General features: G+C 48.1%; 1 protein-coding gene across 1 annotated transcript in view; it reads right to left on the minus strand.

Moving 5' to 3' along the window:
* Positions 1 to 23,159, minus strand: part of ABTB2 (ankyrin repeat and BTB domain containing 2) — a 181,985-nt gene that overhangs the window by 30,417 nt on the left and 128,409 nt on the right. Inside the window, exons 2-3 of the mRNA XM_051966283.1 lie at positions 17,376 to 17,522; positions 9,956 to 10,169 (exon numbers count right to left, since the gene is read on the minus strand). Coding sequence (XP_051822243.1) covers positions 9,956 to 10,169; positions 17,376 to 17,522 — 361 coding nt within the window. The remainder of the gene's footprint in view (positions 1 to 9,955; positions 10,170 to 17,375; positions 17,523 to 23,159) is intronic.

Genomic DNA, 23,159 nt, shown 5'->3' on the forward strand with positions numbered 1-23,159 from the left:
GGCAGACAGTTCCCGTAAGAAAACCATTTCCAGCCTAGTCATCTTCCAGTCAAAAAGATAACTGTTTCATGGAGCACTTTTCCAACTGGAAAAACTTCCCTGGGAAAGCCCGACAGTCTGTGATTCCTCAGGGGCTCGTTGGTTTCGGTAAACCGGGACGAGAGCGCCCTGTCTAGACGCTGCCTAAAAGCTGGGAAAGGCTGATGTGGTCCAACCGCCTCCGTGGGATGGGGAGGGGGCCCTGGGGACCCCCAAGCACCAGCACCCACAGTCAAGCTGGGCCTTTCCCAGTGGTGCTTGGGAAAGACTCCGAGGCATCTTGTGGGTGAGATAACACGATTTCCAGTCAAGCCCATTGGGCAAGGTGCCATCTGTTCTCCTCCTTTCTCACACTGCTAGGAACGCTCCCAGACAGCAGCGAGCCGGACCTCTGGCTTGGCTGGTAGGAAGGTGTCAGCTCCGAGAGTGGAGGGCCCAGGGGGGACACCCTTGGGCGCGGGGTCTCTCCCCACAGCCGCTCCCTGTCTTGCTGGGGCTGGCAGCAAACCTCATTGTGGCCAGGAACAAACCTCAGGCCCCATCTTGATGCCAGAGCCCCAGACGGGCGGAGGTCTTCCCTCCTTACTCAGAGTGGTCCCTCCCAGCTGTGGCTACCACCACCCAGACCTGCCTCCAACAGGTGGGCTTAGGAAGCTCAGTGCCCGGATGAGGTCATTAAAAACATCAACAATCAAGTGCTGATGGGGACTCCAATTGCGCATTCTGCTGGTCAGGGTCCTGAGGATGAGTACCGTTGGTACCGAGAAGCCCAGCCGAATCACCTCCCCACCTGGGGCCCTCCGAGGATGGACAAGGTTACTAGGCGGAGAGTTCCTAATCCCACTGGCCAGGACTTCTTAGAGAAACTGAGGAGCTGGCAGACATAGGTACCCAAGGAGGGGCAGCATCCCTGAGGTGGCGGAGATCAGAGCCAGTTATGGAACTGGAGTCTCGGTCGGGCCACTTGGGCGTAACGAATGAGTCAAGAGAGCCCAAGGATACATTCTGCTTTTGGAGACTTCTTAGCCTTGTGATGCTGAGCGAGTCATTTAATTTTTTTCCTCTGTGTGTTTTCTGTATGTTCTTTAGAACTAGAAGGTCTTCTAAGGGTCTAATGATGACTCTTCCAGATCTAATTCTAGGATTCTGACACTAAAGGTCCAATATTCCCTGTTACAAAAACCTTTCCAATGTTGTTTAAAAAATCATCACGAGACAGTTAGGGAAAGATGGATCCTTCCACTCAGAGGACTATCATCACTAGGACATGGAGGTCAGTTTTGTCATCATCATCATCATCATCATCATCATCATCATCATCATCATGGTGCTGACGGCTCGCAGGCTCAGAGCTGGGAGGAGCCTTGGGGGTCACTGAGTCCAGAAGGAAGAATGGTCACTGTCACGATTTACTTGGTTGACTTAATCCTTTGTGGTCTGCAGGACACTCCATGTCTCAGATCGGTGCTCTGATTATGTCCATTTTATAGATGAGAATGTGGGTCAAGGAGATCCTAAAATTGCCTCCCAGGGCCAGTGTCTGAGGCAGGGTCTCACGCTCTGTCTGCTCGAGGTGGGCTCATCTCTACCTCAAGAGCTCCCCCGGCACCAAGCAAAGCATGAAAAACCTTTTATTGACTCTGGGCAACAAAGCTACCTTTTCCCAACTGCCTAGTCCTATGAACTCAGATCCAGGGCTGATACCTAGCGGAGAAGGGCTCACACAGACCGTTCCATTCATGCCCCATCACCTGCACTCACAGCCACGTCTACACCACGGACACCCAAGAGCATAAAAGAAAGAGCCATTCATGGCTAGGGACTGCCCTCAGCTTGAGGGGAGGGGGAAGAGTTGACTTCCCTTCCTTCCAATCTCATCTCCAGCCTCAGAGGTGAATCCCAGGTTCCACCAAGTGTTTGCCTCCTAAAAACCCCTTCAAGGAGATGGAATGGAGCAAGCTCTATGTGGATGGTCGTTCAGAAGACATTTATCCTGACTCTTGGCCACCATTTTCACAAGGCACAGGAGAGCAAGCGAGAAACCAGCCCACTCTGGTCCCAAACGGCTCAGGGATGTCCCATTGCTACCCTCAGGCCTGGGCTTTGAAGGAGCCTCCAGAGCCTCCTTCTTAGGAAAAAAAAACCAAACTCTTGACGATGATGACAATTGTAATATAATAATTGTCCGTTTCCCTACAGTTGGGATTTCCTGCTGCCGGAGGGTCCCTGAGAACCGCGGCAGAGCTGGAGACAAAGAGCATTGTCGTGGCCACGTAACGAGCCCCCCGGGGCCCCTGCCGCTGCCAGCCCCGCTCTCTTTCTCCCTGCCCATCTTCAACAATGAGACAGGAAACTGGACAACCAGCGGCCTCCAGCCCAGCGCTCAGCAGCCGGACAGAATCCTGTCCTTCCTCTGGGACTGTCAGCATTTGGCACCAACTGCTTCCTCTGTCTAGCCCAAATCCCTTAATTCTTTCTTCCCAAGGAACCTGGCACCGAATGCCCTCCGACCGGCCCTCATGGAGCTGCGGGCGACTGACAGGTGGCGAGACGGGCCCAGCAGATGACTGACTGACCGAGGAATCACACAAGCATTTATTAACCACCTTCTAGGCGCCTGCCAGAGAACACCAGTTCTGACCGCATCATCTCAGGTGGGGACCAAACAGGATAATTGCTCCTTGTTGGTTTGTTCAGAACCAAATGGGTGACTTCACTGGTGGTTGGGAATTTCTTGTGAGGGAATGCCCATTACCAGTGCAGACTGGCACCTGGTCTGTAACACATAACCTCTGAGAGTCTGTCTGGTTCACTGAATTCAATCAGCATTTATTTATTTATCTGTTTATCTATTTATTTATTTGTTTGTTTTTTGCTGAGGCAATTGGGATTAAGCGACTTGCCCAGGATCACACAGCCAGGATGTGTTAAGTGTCTGAGCCAGACTAGAATGCAGGTCCTCCTGACTTCACAGCTGGCACTCTATTCACCTAGCTGCCCCCAATTAACATTTATTAAGTGCCTACTATGTACCAGACATTGTGCTAAGTGCTCAAGGCAAAAGTCCCTGCCCTCAAGGAGCAACCGGTTAATGGGGATGACAACAGGCTAACGAGATGCACTTAGGATAAGATACAGACAATAAGGGAAGAGGCTTCCAGTAGAATTTGAGCTGGCACCTGAAAGAAATCAGGAGCAGAGATGGGGAGGAAGTCTGGGCTCATCCAAGGTCACACAGCAACACGTTTGAGAGGCATAATTTGAATCTGGGTCTCCCTGACCCATTCGGAGGGGACCGACTCTTATCTGCTTACGTTACATCACACATCTGACATGGCAGATAAAGCTCAGGACTTGGAGACAGCAAGAATTGAGACCAAACCCTTCCTTGAGGCTACCTTTGTAACTTTAGGCAAGTCAATTAACCTCTGACAGCCTCAGTTTCCTCATCTGTCAAATGGGCAGAAGAACAGCAACTCCCAGGGCTGAAGAGAGGATCAGATGACATAAAACACACAAGGCACTTTGCAAACCTTAATTCACTACATGAATGCTAATGTCACCTTGTTTAATATGTATATGGCAAAGAATCCCCAAATAATTGGAGATGTATACCCACGAAAACGAGTTCACGTACATGTGCACAGCTACACACACACGTTTATCCAACCTGAAAAGCATCCTGGGACCCTGGCGGAGAACAGGAGGAATTAATAAGTGTTAGGGGTCATACAATTTTCCATCCAGGAATCACAGGTCTTTTCACCTGTCACTGTCCTAGAACAGGGAGGCGACCTGTGACCCCTCTGCCAGCCTCTATGTAGGTAGCATGCTATAATGGCAAGATCGCAGTCAGAAGACCCGAGTTCAGCTCCTCCTCCTGCTACTTCCTAGCTAAGGGGCCCCGGACACTTAACAACAAGGAGGAAAGCCTGCAATTGTCCAGTGCGAGTTCTGAGTGTCCCCATGAGATAGATGACACTGGGAGAATTAGTTCCTCTTGCTGGGTCTGCTTTGTTAATCGAAGGGCGGGGGGAAACAACTAGATGATAATTAATATTCTGTCTGGTTTAGAATCCAGCTTTTTGATCAAGATGAGAGGCTTTCACAAATCCCACCGATTCCTCCAAGGGCGAACAAGATTCAGTCAAACGGGGCTCGTGTCCGGCCCCTTCCTCGGCCCTTGCTCCTCCTACCTGTGGGCCACGGCGGCTGCCAGTTTTAAAAAAGAGATCAGCGCCCCCCTCCCCCCGCGCCAGGCTAGCGTTCCCCGTTGTCAGGACTAGAAACAGATCGTTTCTGAGGTTTATGGTTTTGCCAGCTCGGGGAATACTCCGGAACATCACAGTTAATTCACTCAAATGCCGTCCTCGTCTCGTGCTTGAGTTTTTGAGTAAGCAGATGGAGATTTAATGCACAGAATGGGAGGAAAAAAAACCAAGAGGAAAAAAGCTTAACGTGGCAAATCTTCTTGAAATGGTAGTTAAGGAAGACGGGAAAGCAGAACAAAGCCCCGGCTGCTATCATCTTCACTATTTGATAAGGAACCACTTTTGCAAGCTGAGCAAAAAAAAAAAAAAAGATAGAAAAAGGATGAGAGGGGGAGAGAATGAATGATCCGGAGCCTTCCATATTAATATACTGCATTTTGGGGGTCTTTCTTCCTTATGTCAAGTGCTTATCTGACAGGGAGGTGCCTTCTTAATCCTTGCCTATGTATGGCGGCTCAATCAACTGGCTAGTTCTTTTCTGAGAAGATGGGGAGGAAAGCCCCTCTCCCCTAGGCTTGGGCCGGCGGTCTTTTTTATCCTTGTTCAAAATGCATTTATTTTGTATTTACTTGCATACAAGCAGTCCTTCCCCGAGAGAATAGTAGAATTGTAAGCTCTTTGAACACAGACTGTAGCCCAGAGCCCAGCTGGCATATAGAAGGTGCTTAATAAATGCTTGTGGGATTGAAGTGAACGTCCAGGAATCTGCCCCTCCAAAGCAAGCTTCAGCTCCTTGCCAGATACCAGGCCAGGATAGCCCCATCTCCCCCCCACAGAAGTAGGCTCATTCCCTGAGCTGGCACTAATAGTGGCCCTCAGTTGGTTTGGGATCAGTAAGAATAGTTCTCCAGGGAGCCCTGAGCACACCCAGCCTGAACTTGTCTGGTGGAAATGGGCCAGCCTTCCATGTTCCCAGCAGGCAGAGGCTTGGGGAGCGGGGCATGAAGGGGTGGGCGCAGCCGGAACCGTGGGCCTGGGCCCTTGCTACAGCCCTGAGCAGGTAACTCAGGAAATTCCCCAGCAGCACCTCACTGCCCCCTCCTTCTCTGATAAAGGGCCTGCAGGAAAGGGAACTGGAAGTGCACGGATTAGGGGCGAAAATACACAAACCGCAGAAGCCACAATGCTGCTCTGGTCCCAAACTGAGCCAAAAGCAGCTCAGCAAAAAGAAGCTTCAGCCCGGGGGTATACCATTCACAGGGCCGGAGCCCAGACGCCCACCTCCACCATTTGGGGGCCTGCGGGGAGGAGGTTCACCAGATCAGAGCTGCAAGGAGGAACAAGAGACCATGCAGGTCAACCTCTTCAGGTCTCACCTCCTCTGTGGACTCAGTTTCCTCATCTGTAAAATGAGGGGTTGGACAAGATGCTCTCCGAGGTCCCTTCCGATTTCATATCTAAAACCCTATTAGACCTACAGGAATTTCCTACTACAGGAGCATGAGCCCAGCATCCTCTAGAGAACAAGAGAAATCACTCCATGAGTACTAAATGACTGTCAAGCTCTCGTGTTTTTCCCTTTTCTTCTCCTTAATCCAGTGTCAGGACTTGACTTAAGCTGGGTCCCCTATCTCCCCTCTCTGAAAAATCCGCAGATCTACCTCCCCCTCATGCCTGACTCCACACTGCAGGAGCTCCCTGGCGGCTCTGATGCAGGGAGTGGTGCGGGGATGGGGCAGAGGAACGACCCCTCTGAGGGATTCTTGGACATGGCAACCCTCCCCAATCCCGGGGGAGCTCCCGGGGTGCAGCTGCTGCAAAGGCTGAGGTTTCTCTGTCTGAGACTATGACAGAGGCTCTCTGGAATGACACCTGGTGAGGTGTGAGCCCTCAGGCCCAGGAGCATGGAGAGGGTGAGAATCTGTTTACTCACTGCCTCAGAGCTCCCTGAGGAGAGAGAAGATGGGGGAGTGGAAAACAGCAAGAGATTTCAGGTCACTGATCCTGGCTCTGCCCCGATCTACTCTATTCTCCTCAGGGCAGCTCATGGGCTGGCTGGCATCTTCCTATTCCAATCTCAAGAAATCTTCCTCCTTCCCTTAGGAGGATGTAAATGAGGGCAGAAACTTTTGTCTTTGAGTCTCTATGGCAGAACATAATAGGCACTTAATGGATGCTTGTAGAATTATACACACAGTTAAACTTGGATCAGATGTTCATTAACTTTGCGAACTGCTTCCTCCTTCCCCTTTCTCTTTTCTTAAATTCACTGATATAAAGAATGGCTCCCTTCCTGGCTGTGTGACCCTGGGCATGTCACAACCCCAATTGCCTCAAAAAAAGAAAAGAAAGGAAAAGAAAAGAAAAGAAAAGAAAAGAAAAGAAAAGAAAAGAAAAGAAAAGAAAAGAAAAGAAAAGAAAAGAAAAGAAAAGAAAAGAAAAGAAAAGAAAAGAAAAGAAAAGAAAAGAAAAGAAAAGAAAAGAAAAGAAAAGAAAAGAAAAGAAAAGAAAAGAAAAAATTCCCTGAGTAGGAAGAGGGAAGGTTTTTTGGAATCCATGATGATACATTCATTGTGGAGTAAAGGAAATCAGTGTTTGTGGAAATGGAAGGGGCACTGTGACTAGTGATTAAGAAACAATCAGGCTCTTCTATTTTTAAATCCAATGATATAAAGAATGGTTCCTGAGCAGGGAAGAGAGAAGGCTCTTTGGAACCCGAGATGATACATTCTCTGTGCAGTAAAGGAAATCACTGTGGAATTGGAAGGAGCACTGTGACTAGTGATTAAGAAATCATCAAGCTCTTCTATTTTTCCTTTTTTATCTCATTGATCCAAAGTCAAAAGGTTTTGGTTTAAACAAGGCTGGCCTCATGACTCTCTCTGAAAAATTCCCAGATCCACTTCCTCTCTCATCTACCTCCACATTGTGTGAGCTCCCCACAGGCCTGACGTTTACAAGAGATCAATATAATTTTTCTAAAACAAAATCACTGCTGAACAATACAGTGATCCGGCAATTCCAATAGACTTGGGACAGAAAACGCCATCTGTATTTAGAGAGAGAACTACAGAGACTAAACGCGGATCAAAGTGTACTATTTTCAATTTTCTTGTTTTTCCCTTTAGTTGTGATTTTTCTTTCACACAAGACAAATATGTAAATATGTTTAAAATGATTGTATGTGGATAACCTGTCTTGCTTCCTGTCTTGGACAGGAATGAGCCTGTGAGTGAGGTAGGGAAAGAAGGGGGGAAAATTTGGAACTCAAAATCTTACAAAAATGAATGTTGAAAACTATGTGTAAGTGGAAAAATAAAAAACTATTGAGGAAACTCTCACCTGAGCCGCCCCCAAACTTTTGTCTGAGGTTCCTTAGGCTACCCTATTGCTGCAGTCCCTTAGTAGTCTATTCTGGCCAGACTGAGTGTTGTAGTGAAATTAGGGCCGAGCTAGAACCTTGCAGGGTCAACGTGCTCCAAGCCTCTGGACAGACCCACGGGCAAGGTTCTAGGTAGGCCCTGGAGGGTGGGGGCCGGGACCACACCTAGATTTGGACTGGCCGGTGCTTACTGAGGGCTCCACAAGACAAGCCAACAGCCAGAAAGCATCCTGTGTGGGGCACTCTCCACTTTCCCACAAGGGGGGGAGGAACGCCGAAGGGAGGGGGCCCACCGAGGGACCCGGGACCCACTCAGCTTCTTCTGGATCACACTGCAGTCACTAATGGTCATTCCTTTGGAACGGGTCCAAGTCCTGGGCAAGCTCAGGCCCAAGAAGTCTGTGTTCACCACTGGCTTTATTCTTCTCCACAGGCCCCCAAACTGGTCTCCAAACCGAGCCGCCCAGAAGGCCCCTTGTGCTGCTGCTGTTACCTGGAAAGGGTTCCCTCCTGGGGCGAGCCAGAGCCTGAGAGCCGCCCCAGTTTCTGCAGAGGCTGAAGGGAAAGCGCTTCCCTGAGCAGCTGTCGCCCCTGGGAGGGTCTGGATGGACAGTGGAGCAGGACAGTGGGAGAATGGTTTGAGAGAGCTGGCTAGGGCAAGAACCCGAGAGCTCTGAGATGGGCAGCTCTTAGCCATGACACAGAACATGCTCACGCTTCCCTAACTCTGAGTCACACATCTCTGTGTTTGTATACAGTGTGCTTGGGGAACACCGTGGTGTCTGTGCTGGGGGGAGTGCTCCTCAAAACAGGAAATGAGTGATCCCAGGGCTTGTTGACAGCTATTCAGACTGTGGAAAGGGGTGATAGTGATGATGACGAGGGCGGAGGACAAAACAGATCTCTTCCCTTAAGTGGGCGAGATTAGTGGGCCAGACGTCTGCTCCACATGCGGAGATATTTGGAACCACAGCTTCAAATCCCCTGGGGATTGGGGGGGGAGGGTATTGATGCAACCCCTCTGAGGCGAGAGGGACTTTTATGAGAGACCCTGGCTCTGTACTTTCTCCCCTAAGCCAAAGAATCATCCCACTTTCTTTCTATAGCCAAGAGGGTTGGGGTTTCCCCACTTGCCTTTTGGCCATGACTGAAGGCTGAGCTCTCTCACTGGGGACTGGGAAATTAGTCACCCTGTGAAAAAGCAACCTTCTTTACCATACTGAGAGACTGTCCCCCAGTCCCCAGCAGTGCTGGGTAATAAGCAGGGGAGGGAGGAACAGCTCACTCACCTGGAGATTTCTAGGTCGGGGTCGTTTTAGGCCAAAATAGATGGGAATGGTTCATTCTGTCTAAATGTTGGTTTTAATTTCCCATGTGCCTGCCTGGCAGAGAGCTGATGACTCACACAAAATACCTCGCTTGCAAATGTGTCTGTGCAACACACAGGGAGGCGTGTGTATATACACATATACAAAGGTATCTTTTCAAAAAACCACTCAAACATTAACCCCGCTCTGTAAGACACAGACTCTTAATTAGGGGTCCCGAGGGGTCCAGCTGTGGATCAGATGTCAGGGAGGGAGCAGTCTGTAAAGTAGATGGGAAAAAAAAGCTGTCGTCTTGATTTTCACTAACCTCTCACTGAAATTTGGCATTTCGTCTGATCAGAAGCTTCTTTCTAGCTAAAAATCCTCTGGATTTGTGATGCCGTCTACATCAAGGGAGCAGCCTCGCTTTCAGTGTCAGAGATACACCCGGCCGTGCCAGATGCTGGTCACGTTAATGGGGTCGGGGTAGGATGGACACCAGGAAAAGACTTTGCTGACAAGTTTCTTTCTCTTTGTCTCTCTCTGTCTCTGTCTGTCTCTGTCTCTGTCTATCTCTCTGTCTCTCCCTTTGTCTCTCTCTCTCTCTGTCTCTCTCTCTCTTTGTCTCTCTCTCTCTCTGAGTCTTTGTCTGTTTGTCTCTTTTTCTGCCTCTCTCCATCTTTTCCCATGATGCATCCTTGCATGGCTATTATATGAAGGAAAGAGGTAAGGACTGTAAGAGAGAACGAGGGCCTAGTCCTGCTTTTGCCACCTGACCCTAAGAGCGGCGCTGGATCGCTGTAAATTTTTTCGTAGTGAATAAGGAGATAATGTCCAAGCTCTTCTTGCTCAAGAATTCTATGGTTCTGGGGCCTAAATTAAGCCCGTTCTGGAAATTTCGCCCCAAGCTCTGACTGGGCCCCGCGCCATCTTGGACCGCCAACTTTAGGCCCTGCCCGGGCTCACCTACGCTGAGCCCCCGACCCCCGCGCCCAGTCCCCTCCAAGCTTTCCTACCGTTCGTTGTTCAGGGTCATTCTCGGCGGGTCCAGGTTGGGGTTCTCCATGGACTCCATCTGTGGGCAGCGCAGGAAATAGTAGAGCGTGTGCAGGGCGTCGGGAGACCAGCTGATGGGCTGCTGAGGCTGGCGGGCCTGGCGGGCCGGGCTGGTGCCGGGGCACAGGGGATGATGGCACTGCATGTGGTGCATGGCCCGGGAAACCAAATCACCTGCAGGGAAAGGGGGACAAAGGGGGCGAGGTGAGCTCTCCTGCCCCGGGCTCCGCTCCCGCTGCCGCCGTGGGAAAGGGCTGCCTTCCAGCCCTAATTATTATTTACCCCCAGAGCTAAGGGGCGCGGGTGAAACTGCCACCCAGACCCACAGGCCAATTAGCTTCGCCTTTCACTTATGGTCCTGACTTAGCAGCGGGAGGGAGACACTTGGCAGGGCCAGCGGCTCCTGGAGCTTATGCTAATGCGGTTTCTTTTTCATCATCCTGGCTCCCGCCCTCCTGCCAGTTCCCTCCACCTCCTTGGGCCAAGGAAACCCACTGCTGCCCCTTCATCCTCATGCTCTCTGTCCCTTTGTCTATCTCTGTGTCTCTCTGTCCCTGTCTCTGAGTCTCTTTCTTTGTCTCTCCATCTCTGTCTCTGTTTCTGAGTCTTTGTGTCTCTGCCTCTTTCTCTCTCTGTGTCTGCTTGTCTCTTTTTAACTTTGTCCCTGTCTCTGTGTCTGCCCATCAGACTCGCACCCTGGGGCACCGGCGGGTGTGGGGCAGAAGCCGCAGCCCCTGCACCCTGACATGAGGACTTGCGCCATTTCGGCCCTGGGGGAGGCAGGCCACCCTCACAGAGGGGGCTTCCCCTCCTGGCTCTGCAGCTTGCCAGGCCTAGATCTTGGGTGAGCGGTTTAATTACTTTCCCTGGGCCTCAGTTTCTTTACCCATAAAACGAGGGGCTGAGACTAGACTGGCCCCCCGGTCCTTCCAGGGCTGCACCCCGAGCCTGGCTCTGTTCTTATTGCTGGAGGGACCTAAGGCAAAGGGTCTCTGTTTCTTTCTCTGGAAATTAAGGGGCTTGGGCGGCAATCTCTAAGGCTTTTTCCAGCTCAAATGGGCCCCACGATAGGCTCTCAAACCCTCCAGTTCCCAGAACCCACAGAGGTTTTCAGAACTCCTTAACTTTCCCCAAACTGAGCACAGGAAATCTCCCTCCATTGTCCGCCCGCTGACAATGCTGAGAAAGGATGGGACCAAAATAGCTCTGGGCACCTGCAGGCCCCTCGGCAGGGCAGGCCGGGAGGGGGCGGGGGCAGCCCTTTCTCGGACCCCTCCGGCTCTGTGCCCAGAAATGCAGGCATGAGGGGGCCTGAGAGGAGCGGGGAGGCGCCATTAAGCTCCCTGACCCCCTTTGGAACTTCTGAACCCAGAAAACATCAGAGATTCCTATCAATGCTGGGGAGGAGGGGTCAGTCCTGGATTCTGTCCCTGAAATGCCATACAACCCCAGCGTGAAGGCCTTAGAATCCACCTAGTCCAGGTGAGGAAACCGAGGCAGTTGACTTGTGTCCTCCACCCCCAGGAGGAATAAATCAGTGGCTGATGCAGGACTAAGATCCAGATAAATCTTAACTGAGCTCCTTCCCTGGAGTCTGGCGCTCAGCCCCTGACAGAGTTCTCTCTCCCAAGCCCGGCCTGGCTGAGGAGGGCCTAGTCATTGTTCCTGTGCTCTGAAGATCCTATTTGGATTAGGCAGAGTTCCCGCTAATGAGTTTCAGGGATGCAGGGGATGATCAGCAAACAAGGCTGAAGTGTCAGCACATCTCCATCCCCTCCACAAGCGGCTCACCCCCAGCTGAGGCCCCGGCCCAGCTCCCGCCTCATTTCCTGCGGTCCCAGCTGAGAGGGTCTGGAGATCTCTCCTCACAGAGCCCACGGTGCCCGAGTTGACCCAGGCTAACAAGGGCCGAGGGGAGGAAGCCCGGGATACAAACATCTGTCTGTGCTCTAGGAGAATTTAAGGGGCACTAAAAAGACCACTTAAGGGGTGGGGAGGGGGGCTCAGATGAAAGCAGGTTGCAAGATTAATTGCAAAACCAGCCAGCTCTGGGCTGGGGGCACACACCCGATGGAGGGGAGAAGGCACTGCCAGCGGCCGGCCCCATCCCACCCCCTTTTCCTCTTCAGAAATGATCATGATAACCGGGCCAGGGAAAATGCTCCCCGCCCCTGCGGGCCCAGCCCGCCAGCATTCAAACCACCCTTTCCCTTCTCTCTCTCATTCCCTGAGACTCCCTTTGGAACCGGGCACACGAGCACCTCAGAAAGAACCTGGGCTGTGGCACCGCGTGGCCGGGCCCTGCCCTCCGGCCTCCCAAAGCCAGGAGGACTTGCTTCATCAGCCTCCTGGCCGGGCTCCCTCGCCAGGCGGCCTCCCCCTCGGCACGGCTCTCTCAGCTGCAATAAGCTGAAACCTGGCTCCCGTCTCTCCCGGCCCGAATGTCATAATTCTTGGCAAGGCCGCAGGAAGGAAAAAGCCAATAGCATCAAATGAAAATCGTGCTGAAATGCTATTTCAAAGGCACAATGAAAGAGAATTAAAAAAAATGCTATTGGAGAAGTCTCGGGTAGCCTCCGGCCCAAATCCAGGACAGGATGGAAACTGGAGGCGACCTCCCAAGGCTTCCTGACATTTTCTTTTCTTTGGGCCTCAGTTTCCTTATTTGTAAAAGTGAGCTGGTTACTCTGGAGGAACTTTCCACCTTTGTTTTCTTTAATTTTTCAAAATAGTGTTTTGTTTTTCTAGCTACACGCAAAAATAGCTTTCAGTATTCGTCTTTGTAAAACTTTGTGGAAATTTCCATCTTTCAATCTACGATCCTCTGAAAGAGAGGCAAGGAGTCAGAGAGGACGTGAGGTGCTTCTGAAGACCTTCACGAGCCCTGCTGACACCTCCAAATGAATGAGGACCCAGAGCCGGGCGGTCTCCACCATTTCAAACAAGGTGGCGCTGCTCTTCTGCCAGCGCTGACTGGCTCCCCCCACCCTGGCACCTTCCTGGCAGACTGCCCGTCTGCCCGGCCCCAGAACGGCCTTCTCAGGGTTCTCTCACTACATGTTTTCACTTAGTTATTAGAGCTTTTTTCCTCTACTTCATTAGGCTGAGGACCCAAGCCCCAGCACACTGGGTCCCCCTGGTTTCTTTTTGGACTGACCCAGAGGTATGATGGGACTAGATTTGGAATAATAATAGCTAACAGCAAATAAAATATGCATATTATACATGTATGAGTATGTATAATATATATGTATATACAATATACACGTATAAATATATAATAGATGTATATATAATATACATGTATAAGTATATGTATGTAGACAATACATGTATAAGTATGTATATGTGTAAATATATAACATACATGTATGCGTATATGTATACTATATATGTATAGTATATATAATATACATTATTTGTATATATAATATGCATGAATATATACTGTCTATATATAAAATACATATATTGTATACATATAATATATATGTATATAACATACATAAGTATGTATATAATATATATTGTGTATATATAATATACATATATAAGTATATGTATAATATACATGTATAAGTATGTATATAATATATATATGTGTGTGTGTGTGTATATACACACACATATTAGTGCTTGTGATGTGCCAGGCACTGGGCTAAGTACTTTGTAGTTATTCTCTCATTTATTTGATCCTCACAACAATTCTAGAAGGTCTATGTCATTACTGTTCCCATTTTGCTAAGAAGGAAATTGAGGTGGATCGAGACTAGGGAACTTGCCCAGGGTCACACAGCTAGGAAGTATCTGAAGCCACATTTGAACTCAGGTCTTCCCGACTCCAAGCCCAGGGCTCTCGCCACTGGCCACGTAGCTGCTCTAAAGCAATGGTTCTCAGAGTGTGATCCAGAGAATTCTGGGGTCAGGAGTTGGTCTGAAACCCTTTCAAAGGGGCTACAAATTCAAAATTCGTTTTTATTTCTCATGTGGTAAATATCTAACTATAACCCACATGATAAAAGTCACTTTGGACAGATCTTCAATTTGATTTTTTTCTCTGAGGCAATTGGGGTTAAGTGACTTGCCCAGGGTCACACATCCAGGTAACACAGAAGTGTTATGAGGCCAGATTTGAAATCTGGTCCTCCTGACTGCAGGGCTAGAGCTCTGTCCACTGCACCACCCAGCTGCCCCTCCAATTTAACTCTTAATAATTTTAAATTTATAAAGGTCTACTAGGAGCAAAAGTTTAAGAACCGCTGCCCTAATGGATTAGAGCTTAGAGGTCACCCAATCTCACCCTTTCCATTTGCTGAGCAGGAAATGAGCCCAGAATTGGAGACAGCTCACCTAAAGAGGCACAGTTAGTTGGAAATGGCAATAATTGTGATAAAAAACAATGCTGGTCATGGTTAATGATAACAAAAGTGGCTTTTATGTAGAGCCTTAAAGTTTGCAAGGCAAACCCTGACCCCTGGAACCCAATTTCGAATTTGAGAGTCCTTTCCACAAATCCCCCTTTCTCAAGGTGAGGATCTCCCCTTTCCACCAATTAACCATCCAAAGCTTGATGATCGGGGGGCTTCGTGGCCGTCCCTCTTCATAAAGCAACAAATAAAAGAGCCAGAATGGAAGTGAAATTGAGAGCAGCCTCATTTATCCTGATTGTCAGGGAGAAGTGGATTTATTTTTTTCCTTTTTCTTCTCCCTTCCCCCTCTCCTCTCTCATCAGGTTTTCCCAGTGGGGAGGGGTGAAGAACAAAGAGCAGCCTTCTGAGCTTCCTCTGCAGTTGGGCCCATAAGAGACCGATACTTCTCAACCTGTCAGGCAGGCTCAGTAAGGTGCAGACGTTCAGGAGCTAATGAATATCAAAACTTTCATGGGCTTTTTAGGGACCAGCTGTTAGCCAAGTATCGCCAGCCTCCTCCCGCACTCCTCACATCCTTCCTCCCCCTTGCGGGAAGGGGGTGGGGGGGTAGGCAGAGGATCCTGGCTTTGGGGGGGGGGGGCAGAGGCGCCCAACTACATCAAAGAGCCTTCTCTATTGCCCGGGATGAGTCAGGATGCTGCAGCCGAGTGGGAAAGCACTTCCCAGGTGCTCCGGAGGCGCCAAACCCCGGGCCAGAGACAGAAATGGGAAACTAGGGGCGTTCCTGGTCTCGAGAAGCTTACACTCTAAGGGGGGGGGGCGGGGCGGTGTTCCACATATAATGCAGGGCAGTGCAGGTGGTGAGAGCCCGCGGACCTTAGAGAACAGTGAAGGGGGTAGATGGCCCCGTACCAGGAGGACACGGAGGCTGGCATCCTGCCAACAGTGGGCATGGCGTGCCTGTAGGAGACTGGGCAAGAGGCTAATGAGGGTTGATGATGAAAGGTCCTGACTCCCCTCACCTGTCTTCTGGCTGACCACTGGGCTTCTCTCAGCTTAAAAACACTGGGAGGAGTCATGGCACAGCAGGTGGGCAGAAGCCTGGGGTTCCACCACAGACAAGTGGCAAGGAGGGCATCAAAGCCATTGGGAAAGTCAGTGGGAAGCGAGGTTCTCTCTCCCTTCCCACAGATCCTTCCCTCTCCCTTCCATCTTCCCCACGAATGCCGTGGGTGTGGCAGCCGCCCTGAATGAGAAGGAAGCAGGTTTGATTCCAGCCCAGATCAAAGTGCCCCCACCAAAGGACCCGTACTTAGCCCACAGAAGCCTTCACGAGGCCAGACTGGCAGGGTAACGTAGTAGAAAAAGAAAAGGTGCTCTAGACTCTTACACCCACGCTGGTGGTTTGGGGAAAGTCTACCTACTCAATCTCATCTCTTTCCCCATCTGCAAACTGTAATAATTGTAATTATAATCATAATAAAAGCAAATACATGTGTTGTCTTGATCATATTTAATACAATTAATTAATATAATTATCAATAAATATTTAGATAGCTCCCTAAGGTTTTGGATCTTATTTGACTTTCACAACTTTATGAGGTAAGCCCTTCTTTATTTTTATTTTTGACAGGCTCTATAATTTAATCGGGAGAGGAGAACTCCCTTTCCCAAGGTAGACCATCACCTTTTCTGAAACTTGTAGTTTTATAGCATTGATGGGAGGGCACTGAGAGGTTAAATCACTTGCACAGGGTCACACAGCTGGTACAGTCTGACGTGAAATCGGAATCCAGGTCTTCCTGACTCTGATTCTTTATTTGCTAAGTCATACTGCCTTTAGGAGACAATTAAGTCCAGATGAGAAAAATAAGGGCTGAGACGGGTTAATGATTGGCCCGGGGTCACACAGTTAGCAGGAGTCAGAAGCCAGATTCGATCTATGCCATTTAGTCAATAAATGTTTATTAAGTGCCTACTGTGTGCCAGATACTATGCTAAATTCTGGGAATACAAAAAGAAGCAAAAGCAAAATTTCCTGCTTCAAGGACCTCACAATTCCCTCCCCAGTCTAATGCAGGGGAAAACAACAAGCAAACAACTGTATCCAAACACACATCCCCAGATGTCCTCTGAGACTGTTTGCCTCTGAAGCACTATCTAAAAAGAGAGGTGGGCAACATCATCAGTCCTTTTCGATGTAAATGTGAGTGATCATTATCACTTCTACCGCTGAGCTCTTTTAGACAGTAAGTGCCAAGTGCCACAGCCCTTCGCCAAGATGGCCCCGATAGGCTGAAGCCTGGGACTTGTGGCGCCGTGGATGGTAAATATTTGTTGTTGACAAAAGTCAAGAGGGAAAGACATTCCCGGCTGAATCCCAACCTCAGAGACTCCGTAACCTGCTGGGCCCTATTGCTCCCATTCTTCACTGCAGCTGGGAATATCTGAGCTGACGAGCTGAATTTTGCTCCAGACTCACCATTAGTTTGTAGCAAATAATCTTGAAGGAATAATTTTCTTTTTCTTTTTAGAGAAAGAAGGAAGGGAAGAAGGGAGCAAGGGAGCAAGGGAGGAAGGAAGAAAGGAAGAAAGGAAGGAAGGAAGGAAGGAAGGGAGGAAGGGAGGAAAGGAGGAAGAAGGAAGGGAAGGAGGTAAGGAAGGGAAGGAAGGAAGGGAAGCAGTAAAATACCAAAATTTCCAGCAAAAGGACCAAGAATCCATTACAAGCTTATAGACCAATAGCCCAACTGGATGGAGAGGGAAGTTCCTGCCTCAACACTGCTTGGTCAATTACTTCTTTGTGCCCTAAGCATATAGGGTCCACTACTTCCCCAATCCTCAACTGCCCTAATGAGATCAGTGGGGTGAATTCATACAGGGATGGGAATTTATACATGGACATTTCTCAGTTATGTTGGACAAGATGAGCGAGAGAAAAGCGACCATTTTCCAGTTCCCGTCCCTGTCCCCCCCCACAATCGTGCCCACCAGGAAAGGCCCGACTCACTCAGTTCCGAGATGCTCCCGACGCAGGTAGCCAGCAAGGACTGCTCCAGCGTCCGCAGCTCCAGCTGGGCATAGGCGTCGGCTCGCTCATCGTTGCCCAGGGAGCCATCATTATAAGGGCTGAAGTAGGCAGGCAGGGAGAGGACACCTAGGGAGGAAATGAGGCAGGATGGTTACGAACTGGGGGGAAAAAGGGACGAGGAGCCAAGAACCCAAGTCACAGCCTCTCTGTGCCCAAGGAGACTTCCAAGGGCACAAGATGAGCACACGCTTCGAGAAATCTCCTCTGAGATGTACTGTGTCAGCCAGCCACCATTTACTCCCCAAGGCCGTCTGTTCCATGCTGGGATGGTGCTAATTGTTGGGACTCCCTCGCTTTAAAAATACTTCTTTTCAATTCCCAACCACTGTTCCAAATTTTGGCCGATGGCGATGAACAGAGCGGGTCCAATGCCTCTTCCATGCGACAGCCTGATATCTGAGGACGGCTATTGTGTGTGCCCCATTCATTCTTTCATTCAGTCACCACTTATCAGGCACCGTGCTAAGCACTGGTGATACACAGGCAAAGACATGGGCCCTCTGTTCAAGGAGTTGGGGATCTAATGGTGGTGGTAGGGGTTTCAGGACTGGACACAACCCTTCAGAGTACAGAGGGGCGATGGCCTCCCTACATCCCCTTCTCCATACCTGCCATTCTATTTTCCATCTGTGCCTTTCCCTAAAATACTCTCCCTCTTCCTTCTATCTCTTCTTTTTGTTGTTATTTTTTGAGGTGATTAGGGTGCTCAGAGTCACCCAGCTGGTACGCTGTCAAGTATCTGAGGCCAGATTTGAATTCAGGTTCTCCTGATTCCAGGACCGGTGCTCTATCCACGGCAACACCTCGCTGTCCCACCAATTATTTTGGAATATTTTTATATGTATCTTTTATCTCCCCATAAGGTTACATCATAAGCTCTCTGCAAACAGAGATGGTTACATGCTTTGTACTGAACTTGTATCCTCAGCAGCTGGCAAAGAGTTGGGGCTCAATAAATACTTGTTGACTGACTGATTGATACTTATAAAGCAATGAGTCAAAGGAAACAAAGCCCTCTCTTTGGGACCCATACAAAGAATTGAAACTCTTCTACTTTGGTGATACAAGCAGAAGCCAATATTAGTTTCCATCCCTCAAACCCGAAAGAGTCATTTGCCTTCATGCCTGCAGATTTTCCTAAGCTTTCTCCTCTCCTCTTCATGTCAAGAAAGGAGAATATCAACACTACAAAAGACCTTTGGAAAAGGCCACTGGGCATTTCTGATTTTTGCCTGGATGACCCAGAGGTGGACAGATTGCTGCCCAAGAGTCACCCTCCCCCAAGCACCCAGCGTGATACCTTGGGAAATGAGGAAAATGTTATCTAAGCTTGGATGTTTAAAAGCTTTGAGCACAGAGATACTTAGAATAATCTTCTGAACTTTTAGTGTTCCCCCTTCAGTGTAATCTCTCAACCCTTCTGCCCAAAGGTACTAGAAGATACATCCTTATTTTAAAGATTACGTTTTTTTTTTTTAATCCACACCATTTTTGGAGAAAAGAATATTGCTAAAATGGGTTTGGAAATCCCAGGGCTGGGACAAAATCCTGAGGATCACTGAGTATTACCATGATATCTTCCGAACCACTAGAAAATCCATGTATCTGAGTAATGTATTCTAAACATTTTAATGGACCGCTGCTATAATAAATCCCCAAGTCTCCTTGTCTAGTCTTACATCCTGACTTGATGGGAACCTTGAGGTACTTCCTTAGCTCCTCTGAAATAACCGCATCTTCATCCTTCTGCTACACAGTCCCCAATAGAACTTTTGTTTCCTTAGTTTTGGGGAGTTTTCCCCGCTTTGGTCCATGTCAGCTCTGCCGCTGCTCATTGGCCCGATCCTGTCTTGGTTGGGCCAGAGACTGGGTATGATGCGATCCCTCCTCAGCCCCTTTGCTCGAAACACATCCGTTCACATCCGGCTCTGACTTGGCCAAGAATTACATCAGGCACTTCCTAGAAGTCTCTTTCACTCAGAGAAGGGCTAGAGTTGGTCCCCAGGGGTTTTGAATTCTATAGTCCAGTTCCCTAAAAGGGAAGCTCTTGCAGCCAGCTGTGTAACCAGAATAATTAGGAAGTGTAAAATTAAAACAAACCAAAAGAAATAAAGCCAGCAACAAACAACAAAAAACCCAAATCCCAACATCGGTTAGCCCGGGAACCTGAAAACTCAAACCTCACAGTCCTCCAACCAAACTGGAAGCCATTCCTACACATCTCTAAGCTGTTCCATGAAGCCATGTCGCCATCTCTTTTTTTGCGTAATCCTAAACAACAACACCGGTGACATGTGGATAAAATTTACAACCTTTAGGACAGTGGAATTGGGAGTTCAGCTGACTTACAAAAGGATTCAAACACAGCCACAGAATTCTAGCAGAACCTAAAAACAGTCACCAGGCGTCTATGTTTATAATTCTTCCTTTTTTCTCAAAGGGCTTCCACTTCATACTGCCAGAAAAACAATGGTTAGGGCATAAATCAACCTTTGATCTGAGTTACAATTTATTCTTCTGTAAATTGAAGACAATATTTGTAGTACCTCCATTCCGGGGTTCCTTATCAATTAAACTTAGATTTGTAAAACACTAACAATACCAATTATTAATTGACCCAAACCTCCTCCGGCTCCTGATGTCAGGTGATTATGAAAGGGGAGCAGAAAACAAGTCTTCCTAACCATACGTCTGGTGTTCTATCCACTGCACCACCTAGCTGCCCCTAATTTAGGAAGCTACTTTTTGCCAAAATTCTCCCCAATCGGTCAAGAACATCTAAGGTAGCTCATCTTACCCACGTCTCCAAAGTTATACCTGGGCACACAAGGAATTACTCTTTATTTCCCTTTAGAGGAAATTTGCCTGGGAATCCCTTCCCCCACATGTTTTCTTAGGAGCCTGATTCTGAGGTAGGGTAGGGCCATAAGCTTCTGAAAATAAAAATTATACTGCCCCACTAAATGGTTTCCAAATAGTTTATGTAATCCAATCCCTTTTATTTTTTCTTTTAAAAACAGGCTGCAAATGTTTCCATTCTCAGAAGTGGGACTATATAGTAAGTGCTTTTTTCTTTCTTTCTTTCTTTTTATAAGCAAACTCATGTATGCTCCTTTTACAGTGGCCGTAAACTAAAGGGCGACTTCTTCCTATGAAACCCAGGTCAGAGTTTAAGGATATATATCAAAGACTTAGAAGAAACTCCATAGGTTTAACTCTCTCCTGCCAATCTTAGCCCAAAGGAGATTTTTTTTTTTTGAACAGGGAAGAAAAAAGAAAAAAGGGAGGAATTTGGCAAAAATATACCTGGTTATGTACAATGGAAAGGGCATTGGATTTTGGGTCAAAGGAGTTGGATTCAAATTCAGCTTTGACCCATACTAGCTGTGTGACCTCGGACAAGTCACTTATCGTATCTGAACCCCAGGCCTTTCCCACTAAGTCATAAACTATCACCATATGTGATGATGGAATGATTTCCCATACTTTCCAGTTTCTTTGTGATTCTTATAAGATATTCATAGGACCACAGATCCAAATGAAAAGGCTATCCAGTTTGACAACCTCTTTTTTTACAGATGAGGAAACTGAGGCTGAACAAAGATCAAGCAGGTAATGAGCATCGGAGGTGGGACTGAAAGCAAAAACCAGTTGATACTTTCTATTAGAGCAACAGGCTTCAGCTGAGATCTCTGTCAGGATGCCTACAGTGGGGTTCCCAGAGTAATTCAATCACAGAGTGCCGGAACTGATCACCATTACACAGTAAAACAATAATTAGCCTTTATCACTACAAGAATCTGCCACAGAAAGAAGAGGGAGATCAAAGGCAGAGGGGGGCGATGGGCACATTGTTTGGAGACCAGCATCTCAGATTTCTTGTTGGAAAGAAAGGAAATAGCATTAATATCGTATCCAAGTCCTATTTCCCTTCCCAAGCCTGTAAAGTCCCTTCTTCCTGCTGCATTGGGGAAAGGCCCAAGCTGGGCCCCCTTTTACTACAAAGCTGCCATTGTCCCTCTCATCTTGTGCTAAAAGCTATAGCGTCCTATTCTTCCATGGGGATTCCCAAACAAGAAAATAAATCCCCAGATAAAGGAGAGGCTCTCTGTAAATGATAAACAACTGAGAGCCTGTGGGAGGGTGTCTGGATTTGGACTTGGAAGTTCAAGGTCTACATCTTTGTGACTTGGGGCAAATCGCCTTATTTATTTATTCACGTGTGTGTGTGTGTGTGTGTGTGTGTGTGTGTGTGTGTTGTGCCCCAGTTTCTTTATATGTAAGATGAAGGGACCTGATCATATGATTTCCAAACTCTTTTCCGTGATCCATTCCATGATCTACCATTTACAACTGAAGGATGCTGGTCTTGCGATTCTTTCTGGAGAACTGTGCCTCCCAGCTAACACAAGTCCCCCTTTTCAAGGAAGGGAGAAGCTGCATTTTTGCAAGATGTTTAATTTAGAGCAAATATCCCTTTTACTGCTAAGCCCAGCAGACAGCTGCTGGGAATCGGGGTGAGCCAAGGTGGCAGCAGTCATATGTTGTTGGTTAAAACCTGCCTCCCCCCTTTTTTAAGCTGAAAACTAATAAAATGGAGTCTGTTCCCAGTCATTTCCCCTCTGGGCAATACTCAAATAAAGCCAGGGGAACCAAACCAGATCAATTTCAGGAAATTAAACCCAAAGGTGAACTTTGGAAAGCAGGAGGAGCAGTCTCAACACTGGGCTGGTGGTCCGGTGGGCGAAGGCTCGGACCCCTTCACCCTTTCCCTTTGAAAAAGATCCCTTGTTATTGAGAATTTATTAAGAGGTCCTGGGTGGCCTCGATTACAAGATACAACATCAGAGAAAGGCCTGGAGAAAGTCGACTTAGAAAAAGTGTTATAGCAGAAAAGGGTCCTGGCTTTGGAGAGAGGGGGCCAGCATTTATTATTCATGAGACCTTCCTGGGTCTCCTGGCCTGGACAACAGCGCTCGCTTTTCCCATCTGTCAAATGAAGAGATTGGTCTAGATTAAAGCTTCTTAAGACTAGGGGTCATGACCCCTTGTGGGGTCATATAATTGAATATAGGGGTCGTGAGATGATTATTTATTATCAGTAAATGTACTTATTTTATATCTAGGGCCACATAAAAATTTCTCAGGTGAAAAGGGGAGTGGAAAAAGTTTAGGGGGCCTTGGTCTTTATCGAGGGGCACGTTTGTAGACAGATTTTGAGGGGGAGGTCTGTGAATGTCAATTGGAAAGAAAATTGCACCTATTGATACCATTGTTTACTTTGTAATTCAATAAATATGTATATATATGTATACACACACATATAATATGTACTTATGTATATGAAATCGTTACTGCGATAAGGCTTCATTAGATTGTCAAAGGGCTCCATGACTTACAAATTTCAAGAAATCCTGGATTCGATGGCCCCAAAGTAAAGCATACCTCCTTCCTCTTGGTAGAGGGATGGTGGTCTACAGGCAGAAGGAGGTACATGTAGCCATATGTGGGCAATTTGTGTTACTTAGATGTTTCATTGGTTCGATGTTAAGGGAAAGGAGGAAGGAAAGGAAAGGAGTTATTGGGAAGTGACAGCGATGAGACAGAGAGACAGAGAGACCAGAGAGAGAGAGAGAGAAAATTGGAGAGAGAGGGAGAACAAGCTAAAGTATTTCAGAGAAAAAGAAAGGTGGAAAGAAGAAA

The sequence above is a fragment of the Antechinus flavipes genome, chromosome 6, assembly GCF_016432865.1.
Source record: "Antechinus flavipes isolate AdamAnt ecotype Samford, QLD, Australia chromosome 6, AdamAnt_v2, whole genome shotgun sequence".
Classification (NCBI taxonomy): domain Eukaryota; kingdom Metazoa; phylum Chordata; class Mammalia; order Dasyuromorphia; family Dasyuridae; genus Antechinus; species Antechinus flavipes.